Source organism: Eptatretus burgeri, chromosome 10 (genome assembly GCF_056783735.1).
Source record: "Eptatretus burgeri isolate ZD-2024b chromosome 10, Ebu_testis_v1, whole genome shotgun sequence".
NCBI classification, from domain to species: Eukaryota; Metazoa; Chordata; class Myxini; order Myxiniformes; family Myxinidae; genus Eptatretus; species Eptatretus burgeri.
In genome coordinates this window covers 45,383,207-45,396,238 of record NC_140970.1, presented here as the reverse complement: position 1 = coordinate 45,396,238, position 13,032 = coordinate 45,383,207, and the positions used below count along the sequence as shown (strand labels likewise).

The following is a 13,032-nucleotide window of genomic DNA, read 5'->3' as shown; positions in this document are numbered from 1 at the left end:
TGCCCGGCTTGGGATCTCGACTCCGCCTTCTCCACCCAAGTCCCTCCCTTCATGCCCGACGGTCGCGTCTCGTTCTCTGGACCGACGCTAGCTGCACGAAGGGCCATGAAGCAAGAAACGGTGCGCAAGCTGTCGGGGAGGTATCGCCCAGCAGAGCATTCCACCAAAACGTATTGGTGGTGCAATCGGGCAATCGTGCAAGGTATTCAAAGACCGTTAGCCTCATCTCCTCTCCTCCTTTTTTCTCTTTATTAACTCCTCTTCATCGGATTTTGTGTGTGCGCGTGTGTGCGTGAGTGTGTGTATGTGTTTGTTTGTCCTGGTACCTGTCCTCGTAAGTTAAGATTGCAGAAGATTATTATTTTGGGTTAAGTCTGCTCTGTGTCTGCTTTCATAAGTCGCTTGTACATTGTCGCACCTCACGCTTCTTTCTATCCCTGCATTACACACAGCAATAAAACTATTCACTGATCCACATCACTTTCCTCGCTTGCTTGTAAATGAATTATTATTAGAAATGTTCCCAGCTCGTTTTTTTCTGTTCTTTCATTGATCCAGCATGGTCCGAATCCTAGCTGAGCCATTACTTTATTCCCAACGAACCGTTCCTTTTAGCCGGTACGTCTTTGCTAGTGTCGCTCAGCTGCATCCTATCTGGTAGAGTGATCCGGTTCGGACAATGCCTACTGAGGGTGTGTTCCCCCATCATTAAATCACGTGACTAATTAGGTAACCCGTTCAGCCCATAGACAGGAGGACCCAAGGTCACGCGGTTGAGTTATTGGTGTTCACGGTCAGTTAGCGACCCACCGCGTCACGGAATTATCCGTGTGCGACGGCCCGCAATTCCGGGGAGTCTGGTGGGAATCCGAGATAGCTTCCCCAGCTGGTAGTCTTCTCACCTGACCCCCAGCCCGCAACAATATAAACCGATTTGTCATGAAACGTTCTGATTAATATAAATAGTGAGTAATCAAACATTATTCACACACAGCAAACAGGCAGACACAGATCAAGCTTTAATAACTATATCCAACATATATAAATGTATATATATATATATATATATATATGTTGGATATATTTATTAAATATATAATCTAACATCAACAAGGCAGATACTTGCTTACCGTATGCATTCATGAAAGTTAGCTGGAAACAACCCCCAAATCGAGTCAATGTATAATTCATCTTTAGATCAAGATTCATTTGGGCAGATCATGACTGGGACAAAAAGTTTGGATGCTTATCATGTCCAAACTATGATGTTCAGTTTTGTATCAAATGGATGGTGAGTATGAAGTTGCCTGTCACTCGGTACACCTAAATTCACTCATCGTTCGATTTATTCATGTCCTCAGCATTGTCAAATGACAGTTCTATCATCGTTGTGGAATTATTATCACAGGCAAGACATCCACACAGGTCAGAGCATGACAAATCGCTTGTGCGACAAGAACATCTCTTGGTATCGCACTTAACCCGTTTGCATGCACAGTGTATAAAACTGAGCGTTTCCATTGGGGCTGGATCTTGAATCATCCATACAACAGAGATGGAGGTGGATTCAACAGTCCAACTGTGACCGTTCGGAGCAGCAGCATCAATCGTCCGATTCAGGGCTCACCTGTGGATGCCTGCCTGATAATTAACTTGCACGAAGACAATGCTGTCGCAAAGCGTTCTTGATAGGTGACAAGCTGTGGTCCTCGGCCATCTTCAAACGGAATGTCCTACATTGAACATCATTGATGTTTGGCACTGTGCTTCCATACAACTCGCATGTGAATCTTTCCAGTTGGGAGAATAACTCGTCGGACAGGTTGAAATCTTCACCCAAAGAAAGAAATGACTGCGGTATTCTGGCAAGGCGGCCACAAGCTGGCATGGTCGAACTTTTCCTTTTCCACGGAAGCAGTTGTTGGAGTCGCACCCAGTGAAAGTGTGTACTTCTATGAAGGAGCAACTCGTGCATTTAGGGCCCTGTCATACCTTGACGTTTTAGCCAGCAATGGCAACGTATAAAAATGTATGTAAAACGTTGGCGTACGCTGAAATTTTGATGGTTTTTAAAAAAAGTTTTGGGCGTATTCATAACGTGTTGGTCTTATGCATAACATATTAGTAACGGGCACAGAACGTTTCGTTGTGTTATTGATAACTTTTACCAACGAATGATTAGCCTGTTGTCGGCGTTCACAACCTATGCCCAACGAAAGTTTAACTTACGCATAGCGCGCTAAACGTATCGCCGGCGAACTCGTGGCATAGCCCGTTAAGAACCTTCCGGACGCCGATTTAAATCATAACCGCCTGAAAATTTGAAGTGTCAACATCGCAGTCACACCTTGACGATTTTGCCAGCGTATGCTGGCCTATGAAAAATGTGTCTAAAACGCTCGGCGCACGTCATATACGGGATAGGTAAGTTGTGTATACGTTAAGAGTATGCTGGAAAACAATGAAGTACGCTGTCATATTACGTGGTACGTGTAATGCGTCGTTAAATTTCAAGCATGCTGAAAATTTTACGACGTACTCGGCGTATGGCTCACATGTTCCGCATGCGTTGTCATATGTTCCTGGCACGCTCCGCGATCGTTTACACACGATGGACACACGTTACTTGTAGGTTACTCATAAGTCAAAACACGTCAAGGTAATATTTAACATACCCGCAACCTAATTTTCAACCAATGGGTAACGTCCTTTTAACCTATGAGTAGCGTGCTCTGAACCTATGTTTAACGTGCTTGAAACCTATGAGTAACGTGCAATGAACCTATTTGTAACTTGCCTTGAACCAATGACTAGCGTGCTATGAACCTATGAGTAACGTGCGTTTAACCTATGTGTAGCATGCTTTGAACCAAAGTATAACGTGCTTCTAACCTTTGAGTAACATGCTATGAACCTATTTGTAACGTATCTAAAACGCACATTGTCGTATGTAGACGAATTAGATTGACGTCTTCCGGATGACCACAGCACTTACTGAACGTGTTTCTAACTTACATCTACCGTGCAATGGCGTATTGGCAGCGTCAAGGGGAATTGGTATATACAAATAGGCTTCACAAGAGGAGCCCATCATTGTTCCAGACTCCATGTTGAGTAGATGTCAATGCCAGTAGTATCAGTAGTAGTAATACTATTAGTAGTAGTTGGTGTGCATGACAGTAGTAATAGTAGCAGTAGTTGTCGTAGTAGCATTGGTAGTAGTAGTATGTCTGTGTCAGTAGTAGTATGTGAGCGTGATGGAGAGGGTGTGGGTGATGATGGATCCTCTTATCGTCCACGAATAGGAGACTACTTTGCACCATTGTTCGATATTCTTTTCAGCTAATTTTTTTTTCCTCATTCCCACGATGAAATATTTCTTTGTTTTACTTTTTAAAGTATTAAAAACGACTTTGACAAATGCATAATGTACTTGTAATGAACACAGAACGCTTCGATAACTTATAGATAAGTTATACCAACGATTGTTTATCGTGTTTTAGTCGTCCACAACCTATGCCCAACGATAGTCTAGCGTATGCATAGCATAATAATTCCCAAGCACGTTATTCATAGGTTATAAATAAGTCACGGGTACCCTAAACATTACTTTGATGTGTTTTGACGTATGAGGAACTTGCAAGTTGCGTGTTGCGAAGTGTGAACAACGTTCGTGTAGCGTGCTTACAAAACGTTACTCATAGGTTAGAAATAATTTTTGGGTACGCGAATGTTACCTCTACGTGTTTCGACTTATGAGTAACATACAATTAACGTGTGTCAACGATCGCATAACGTGCCTACAACTTATGGCCAGCGTCACGGAACGTGTGAGCCAAACTCCGAGTACGTCGTAAAATTTCAAGCATGCAAAATTTTTTGGACAACCAAAAAGTACAACGTTTTAAACCAGTGTAATACGACCTATGGTAGTGTTTTTCAGCGTGCACCAAACGTACACATAACGTACCCATAACGTATTCGATGTGTGCCAGCGTTTTAAACAAATTTTTCATAAATCGGCATACGCTGGCTAAATCGTCAAGGTGTGACAGCCCCTTTACCAAGTGAATGTCATAACATTCAGGTTGACTATTCTGACAGTCTTCTTGAGGCCCGTGTGTTCTTCCTTCTTCCTTGTTGGCACCATCACCAAGAAATATACTCCATTGCTGGTGTATTTTCTGGTCTGGTGAGAATATCCTGCGACGTAGAGGAGCTTGGGTTCTTCTTTCCCGTTCCATGCCTTTGATGCTTATGACTGGATTTGTGTCGAAAACAATATCTACCCGCATACAGTAATAGTGTTTGGAAATCCTGTGCAGTTCAGACACAACTTCGATGGCCAGCTGCCCAAATTTAACAAAGAGGTTGCCAGACATTTCATGAATTGGAGCCATGCCATCGACGATGATGGCGTCGTCGTCATGAACAGTTGTGACAAGTGATTCAGGACATTTTGACTTCGTATAATGCAGAAGCTTGCTTTTGTCAGTCTTTGCGATTGTCCCATTAGAATAAGATAGTGGGTAGGAAATTGGTCCAAGAGAAAAACAGAGGACTGTCCTCAAATTGACTTTCCGGTATTTACTCAGTATGAGTAATCTGGCGAACAAATGGTGATCCGCTCTGACGACGACTGTCGAACCAGATTTGTGGGACACTTTTGCTTTGGCTTGATTTGCGAAAGTCTTGAACTTCATTTGTTGCGGTGGTTCATATAATCCAACACTTTCTGAATTGAGTCTGTCTTGGATGAAAGTAGAGAAAGCTGACCATCCATAATAATGTGCATATAGGATGTCGCTGGCTACTTCTACTGTAGACATGACACCGGAGTTGATGCAATAAAGGTCGTTTTGGTTTTCCAAGAATGGATCCATGATTTCGTCAGTGCAGCAAAATTTTGTTAATCCATGACCATGAGGGATTGTCTCTGCAAAGAAATGCATCATCAAATTATGTATAAATCAAAATTAACTTTCCCAAATAAGTTCTCTCTTAAACCTGGAATGGAATTTCCAGGTGAGAAGTTTATTTAATCATTGTTGCATTGGTGAAGAATGTGTAATTAGAGTGCCAAGGGTCCTCACATGGCTGACCGTGGTCCTCATCTGGATCACCAGTCTGGACTACAAGCTAATCCGAAGTCCCTGTAAAAATGCCTCTGGTGTTTATCCCTTTATCCAACTTGATAAATGATAAACGCTGAAAGGGATTATTGCAGGAGGTGGTTAACCTTTAATTAAAAAAAAATCTATTTAGCAAGGAAATCTGACCCAGGAGGAGGCCATTCAGTCCATCATACCTGTGCTACACCTTCACCAGGGGTGTGTTCTGTTAGCAAGCAGCTTGCTTGATTGAAAGCATTCCAACGGAATGGAGTGCTTGGCAGCACTCAACAACAAGGCAGTCTCCATGGAAACCATGCTATCGTGGTACTTGAGGAAATGCTGTCCAGAAGGTCGTTTTCAGTTTTCCTCAATCCTCTTGTGACAACTTCCCCAACAAATTTATCATGTTAGGAAAGGCGACAGACTACGAGTAAGAGGGAAAGAAATTTCAATAAATGGGGAATCAGAAGGAGGAGCCCCCTACCAAGCTTATCTGTGGACCTAACACTGCATTTAGGGGATTTTTTTTTGGGGGGGGGTGGGTTGCATCCTTGTAGATCTTGCAGCATATTAGGATGAAAAGTAAAGTGAAAATTAAAGTATGAAATGCATGCTTACATCTGGTTTTTGAACGTAATAATAAACTTTGGTGCCAACAAAAATTCAAAATTAAAAGTACCCTTTTATTAGTGAAATTCTTTTAAGGAAAATGACAAAGGTGGTCAGATTTAAGTGCTCAGAAAGCATCACAGCAAAGAGCATCTTGAATGAACAGCTTGCACGGGCAAGACCTGCCCGGTCATCACTATTGGCTCTGTGCAGGGCTGGATTTACTTGCTTGTGGGCCCTAGGCCAAACCTTATCAGTGCCCCCCCCCCCAATTTTTTATTACATATATATTTATTTATTTACATATCGTAATATTGTAATGTTAAAAAAAAGAATCACAACATAATGTAACACATCAATAATTTTAATCAAATTAGTTCCATATCAAGTACATCAAAGTAAATCAAGTTCCATATCATGTACATCTTACAGATTGGAATAATGGAAAAATACAATGAAATTGAAGCATAATAAATTAAAAAATGTAGTGTTATATTTTTGTCACCTTATTTTATTTTATTCATTTTACTATAGGGCCTACTAGCCTACTCCTTGGCCGATCAGAGAACCCACAAGTCCCCGGTGGACCCCCAGTTACTGGTGGGCCCTCGGTCAATGGCCTATGTTGCCTATTGGAAAATCCTGCCCTGGCTCTGTGATTTGCACTTGTAATGTCCCCTCCACTTTTAAGTAGCGATCGACACCCGTGCGAGATAGATAGCTGTACCTTCCAGCTTAAGCATGGATTTGGCAACGTCAACTTCAGCTCGACCGATTTCTCCAACATCTTTCCATTTAGAAGCGAAATCTCGCACACTGACCCAGTTACACTTGGTGAAACCGTTAACATTTCCCGATTGCGTGTTAACTGCATGAATGATGCAACTCACATTCAAACATAATTCACCGACGATGAAAAATTTCAATCGTCATGCGTCTATGGAAATGCCATGTTTTAATCACGTGATTCGAAGTCAAGCTCTAATTGGTCAGTATCATGGCAACGACTGTGCATCAGTCTAAAACTAGTTCTGCTGTCGGGCCTCATCACAACCCGATGCTACTTGCGCGAGAGCAAAAGAGGTCACCTTCCTTCCAAAATATTAAATATTCACCACATTTCCATGCTTGTGGAAGTTTAGTTCTGGCTTCTTGATCAAATTATGAAATGTAAACTGTCATCGAAATGTATTGCCACGATAGTTGCCGCAAACTTCACGCTTTCGAACCGATGTCTCACGGACTAATTGGCCATCTTTGATTCAAAGGGTTTTTGGGTGAGAGAACATGGAATGGTGGCCTCATTCACAATGGTAATGCAATCCCCCATAGTTCTGGCTGTTTTCTCTTCTCTCTCTCAGCAGTCACTTAAAGATGACTATTTGTCCTCTTTTGCAACTGCACTTAATGAATGAAATGGTGAAAAAAAAATTGCGAAAGGAAAAAAAATAGTGGTTGAACATGTGAATTGTGATAAGTGCATTCTTTTCCCAATCTTGACCTTATGCTGATGACTTTCCAAAAGAATGAGAAACACAAAAATATTGAGTATTTTTAGCCTGAATACTTAAGTATTCAATTATTGTGATTTTATTGTTATTCCTGCTTGCTTTTATTTCTCTTCGTACCACGTTGTGCATCATTAAACTTCCAATTGTACGTTTGTCTCGTGGATTAAAAAAAAAAAACTTTATTTGACGAACGTTCCGCACAATGGTTTTTCTCCTTGCATTTCCTAGCCTCAGATTTAAATTCAATACTCGATGACTATCCATGACCATGCCTTTTAATGACTGTATGTGGCCATTACTGAATGTGCCATCATTGGGCTTTCTTGCCAGGCAGCTCGGTCTTGATGTAACCCGTTCTTTGACACTTGTTGGGAGCAAAGCCCCCTGGCTGGGTAGGGTTAGAAATGATGATGTGTCCCAGGGGTTAACTCCTTGCACTGAACTACTGGGAAACAAGGAATGAATGCCAAATACATCTTTGTCAAAGTGATTGCCACACAGCCTGCGGCTCAGCACAGTCAGCTCAACTTGGTGCACACGTGTAACTGTCTTTGTCCTGCTGATGAAACCATCAACACAGAATAGTGCTACCAAGGACTGGTGTTAATTTGAACTTGTGACCATTGGAGTGTCCCCCAAAAAATGAAAAATTTTCAATCATAAAGCCTCACCATCTTAAAAACTTTCTCTGCTAAAATATCATCATATGCAAAATTTTAGGTCATTTGGAAAATATTTGGAGGTCCCCTAAGGTCTTTGAAGATGAGCACATAAGATCGGGTTGGCACAGCAAACTTAGTTTTCCAAAAATCATGTATATACCAAACATTATACAAGTATTTAAATATATGGGAGTAATTTCTAAAGAAATTATCGTTTTACCGATAAATATTTATTATGCAGGTACATGTATTAATCAAAAGAAACAATCAAACACAGATCAGAAATGTATGTGTTAGAAAGCTGAGATACAACCTACATGTAAGAAAGATCATCACACTAGCAGCTCAAAAAGAACTGTAGATTATGTTGAGCAACCTGCTTTATTGAGTACTGAACCCATTATCATTGTTGTTTTTCGAATGCCGTCATTGGCGCGGTCCGGAACAGCTGAAACTTTTGGTGACATGACGTGTTTGTGCCGAAGGCTTTTTTGTGGTAATGGTGTGACACCAAATTCTTCATCAGAATCTTTACCAGAGCTGGCATCACTTGACATGTCACTTTCATATTCAGCAGCTTCCATTGACTGTTGTTCTGCTGTATCATTATCTGCCAGTGCCGTTCGCTTTTTAAAATTGTTCTTCACGTTCATGTCGTTCAGCAGGACCACTTCTCCTTGAGCTCTAGTTTTTCTTTATCAACACCTGCAATTGATCTAGTCCTTCATTCCTGCTGCAGTAACAGAAACTGTCTGTCTTCTTCGTTCTTTATCATTTGAAATGAATTGGCATGACTGATGTAGAACAGCCAATCAAGTATTTCAGTGTATTTTGCTTGGTTTAACTTGTCTTTCTGGTTCCTTTTCTTTCAATGTTTCATCAGATGGACGTGTTGGTCAGAGATCTTTAATCTTCTTGACCACTTGGTGCTTTTGTCATATTGGCAGCCTAGATTTGATACAAAATGACACTAAGTGATCATGAACACGATTTGCACACTCAGTAATTGTGAGTTTTCGTGGTCGATGATAAAGCACAAAATTTCTCATCACATCTCGACCAGATGGCAGTCGGGCATCTGGTATAGTTTCACTTGGATGACCAATTACAAAACATGGAGTCAGTATCTCATGCCACAGGTGGTTTGACCTTTGCCATTGATATTTGTTATCCTGAAAATAAATTAAAATATTAGCTAAACAAAAATGCAATATTATGGAAGCCAAACATAAGTCAAGAAGAAAATAATGACAAAATAGGTATGTATGCAAGGCAATCTATGATTCTTACTGAAGTCAGCTACTAACAATTAAAAAGACCTTTTGCCAAATGTCCATCCATCCATCCATTAGGACCATACTCTGTGGAGAGCATTGGTGCTGTCAAAGCAGTCTCCTGGGCTATTGGGCACAATCCTGGATGGGTCGCCACTCCGATGCAGGATACGCGCATGGCTCAATCATCCCAGCAAGCTGGTACTCATTTTGCCAACCTCAGAAGGATGGCAGGCTGAGTCAACCCCACCTGGTATTGATTCAATGGACAAGCTGGATTTGAACTCAGGACCCTGGGATCCCACACCCACCACCCCAACCATTGAGCCAACACCAGGCATGCCATATGTCTGAATGTCAATCGACATGGTGTTTTTAAAAAAATAAAACCAAGTTTGCTGCAACAACCATATCTTTCGTGCAAATCGTGCATACATTCAAAGGCATTGGGTGACCTCTAATTATTTTCTAAATGGGCTAATTTTTGGCATGCAAATATATTTTAGTACTGTGTTGAGAAATATTTTCCATGGTGAGACTTTGTGATTTTAAAACTTTCATTTTTTTGGGATACCCGAGTGACCATTGCACACGGCTTCTTTTTGTTGGTGGTCTTTGGGTGATACCCTGTGGAGATCTTTTTCCGCATTGAGAAGTTGTTTTGTTGGTTTTTCTATCAGCTGAACATATCTTCTTTTGGTTGCTTCTTTCCCTCTTTGCCAGTTCATGTTTTGTACGATTCCAGCACCTCTATCTTGTTGTTCTCCAATAGAATGATGCAGAGATATCATGCTTGCCTTTGTCAATTGTCCAATTCCTAACTCAGCTAAAACTGTGAGATTGGTGCTTGCATGCAGGGTGTTGCATCACAAAGTGCATTGACACAAAGTTAGATCTCTCCGTCTGCTGGAAATAGTTTGTGCACATTCTAGAGATCCCATGGTCTCTTTTGATGAAGAGAAGGTGGGTTATACCTGGCAATCTGAACGAATTACAAATTTCTCCTCTGACTACTATTGGAAGGCAACGGTAACTGACCCAATATTATCCTTGCCATGAGAATGCTTCAGAAGCACAGAACCACTCTTGGGCAGATCACTCCCAACAGGAAGATACTCAGTCCTTTTTGGCTTCAACTCAGGGGTATATTTTTAGCTCATCTGGAATTTAAATGCCAGATAAGGTATTGTTCCATCTCCCATTTCGACCTCTCCGGCCAAGCCGCTGGGCGGATCTGGCTGAAATTTCGCAGCAACATTCCTCTCCTGACTGGTAACAGGAATTGTAAACCTCGTTCTGGCCACATGACTTTAAGTAGGTCAACATGGCCAACTTCGTAAATTTCTTCAAAAATCTTCTCCAGACTCCAGTCAGAATGCTTCCAAATTTAAGGTACAACATTAGGCTAGGGCCCAGATAAGCTACTTGTCCAGTGGTCCTATTTTTTTTCTTTAAGTTTCATATTGATCACATGAAACTTTTGTTCTGCTGAATAAGCTATTAATGTACAAACAGTGCTGTTTCAAACAGGTGTTATGGTGATCTTGTGAAAACCCATGCGACCATTGCACACTGCCTGATACATGAACGAATACATTTCTCTTTTGCCCTATGTCCTAAGAGCATCAGTTCACACACTCCTGGAGTCTGACATTCCCTATTACCAAAATGTGTTCACGATGGGATTCGTGCCATCCTAATTGCCCATAATTTTCTTTAGTGCCACAAATTACTCTCACCTTGTCATGTCAGATAGCCTTTTATGTAGCTCGAGTTCATCTTGCTAGATTCATGTGGTGAATCTTCAGCAAGCTGTTTGACAGCATCACATTCTTTGTCATTATTGAAGACATCCCATGTGGTCAGACATTCAGCTATCTGCCAGGCAGGCCTCGAGCTCGTCTCGGCACCCCATGGTGTCGCTGGACTGTACCATGGGTTTTCAGTCATGTGATTGACTATTAAGGTTGCAAACTGCAGCCTTAGGCTTTTAATGAATTTCCTTATTATGCATTTGAGCAAAGCTTAATTACTGCTCATCAGCGCAACTGTTGTGGGATGTGACTTTGCAGCATTGCCAAATCTTATCTAGAAAGCCATTAGCCTGGGAATGGGTTGGGATTTGCAGTGAGTGAGACTGTGGGTAGTAAGGCATGAAATTGCAATGGGTACGTGTTTGGCAGGGAGGCTGAGATAGCTAAACAATCCATGCTCTAACCTTGTAACCAAATGTTGCATTCAACTTGTACCTCATCCTCATCTGTTAACCTGGTTAACCCGTCCACCACAAGCAAGTCATAATCATCGGGCTTTGTGTGACTTTATATATTGAGGAAGACCGAAGGGTAATGAAGTGTAAGTTTTTGTTTTTTTCACAGTAAAGAGTGTGGCAGCTAGCACAGAAGGCTTTATATGTCATTATAATCACAAGGCATGTCATACTACTACATCTTGCAAACATCTTGCTCTAAACTTGAACTTGACTTGTAGCTTTTATTAATTGGGACATTCGTGTATCACTCGTATTCAGCCAAGATATCACAACTGTACTTTTGTGATGCTCATTACCAGGTGGCCTTTGACCTGCTTCATCAGAATATACTGACTGAAGACAGATGGTAGCGGGCTCATTGGGACAGGGTGTCTGGCAGGCCGATTCATTCGTGGCACGATCGGTGACTGAGGCGGGCATGACACTGTAGTTGGCTGATGCGGGGATGGTAAAGCAGAGGCAACCACAACATATTGGTCGACAAACAAGGAATAAAAGCAAAAAATATAATTGAACAAAATGAAAAATGTGCTTCTCCATATTTCTTCATTTTCAGTGGTATGCTTTGATGCCAAGATCAGCTTTGATGATAACGCGGCCTTCAGGCAAAGGGCAATCTTCGATCTGGCAGCCGAGTCTGAAGAGAGTGACCCCGTGGAAGCCAAGGCCGCACAACATGACCTGAAGTACATCGGCATGGATGGAGACATTGCCTGCTTTGGTGGGGATCACACTTTATTTATCTAATTATTTATTTATTTATTCATTCTGCTTTGCGCAGACACAGAAACGTATTGAAAGGGGCTTTGTGACAAAGCAAGCAGTTGCATTTTGCAGTGTGTGAATTGTGGTTTTGAGTCTTGATTTGAAAAAAAAACAACAATGCCATGCAATTTCAGTTGCATGGGATACAAACTTTTTGCCATTAAAAGCAGTCGTCAGAACTTTCTTAAATTGTTATGTCTATACAAGACTTCGGCACAAAATGAATAATGAATGGGCGTATTTGAGTTTGTCGAGAATACATGCTAAGGTTGTGATAAATGCTCAAAACCAATGGTTTAAAACCGATTTAAGAACATTGGCAGAGCGCGAGGTAAAGACTGAAGTCTATTGGTGAACCTCAGAGCGAGACGCGGTATAGCGAGCTCATTGCACACTGTGAGAAGGCCATCTGGAAACAAGGAAATTGAATGCATCTCATTGGCGAATCGCCCATCTGCATGTTGCCCCAGTGTGTGCTCATGAGCGATGCATTATCTTAGCAGGATCCCCTCAAAAACCATCCCTTTTGATGTTTAAAGGCGAATTCACGTGACATTAAGTTTTGCTTTGGATGTCCATTTATAAAATTGCGCTTTCATTACCAAGTTTTGCAGATGTGAGTTTTGAATGCAAAATGCCATACCCAAAATCTCAACATTTCAAAATTGAAACCGCCTCTCCGTAAGGTATGCGCTGAGAAGTTGAACCCATGCTATTGTTATGGGAAGAAGAATCTCAAGAGCGGAAGGGGGAATGAGAGAGAGACAGAGACAGAGACAGAGACGCACAGTAAAAGAAGAGCCGGACTCGTAAGTCTACTTTGTT

At 41.5% G+C, this 13,032-nt stretch overlaps 1 protein-coding gene across 2 annotated transcripts in view; it reads left to right on the top strand.

The window, feature by feature from the left end:
• The window catches only part of SUCLG2 (succinate-CoA ligase GDP-forming subunit beta), a 255,054-nt gene that overhangs the window by 151,051 nt on the left and 90,971 nt on the right, over window positions 1-13,032 (top strand). For both annotated transcript variants that reach the window (XM_085898098.1, XM_085898097.1), the window contains exon 8: window positions 11,999-12,163. In XM_085898098.1, coding sequence (XP_085754224.1) covers window positions 11,999-12,163 — 165 coding nt within the window. The remainder of the gene's footprint in view (window positions 1-11,998; window positions 12,164-13,032) is intronic.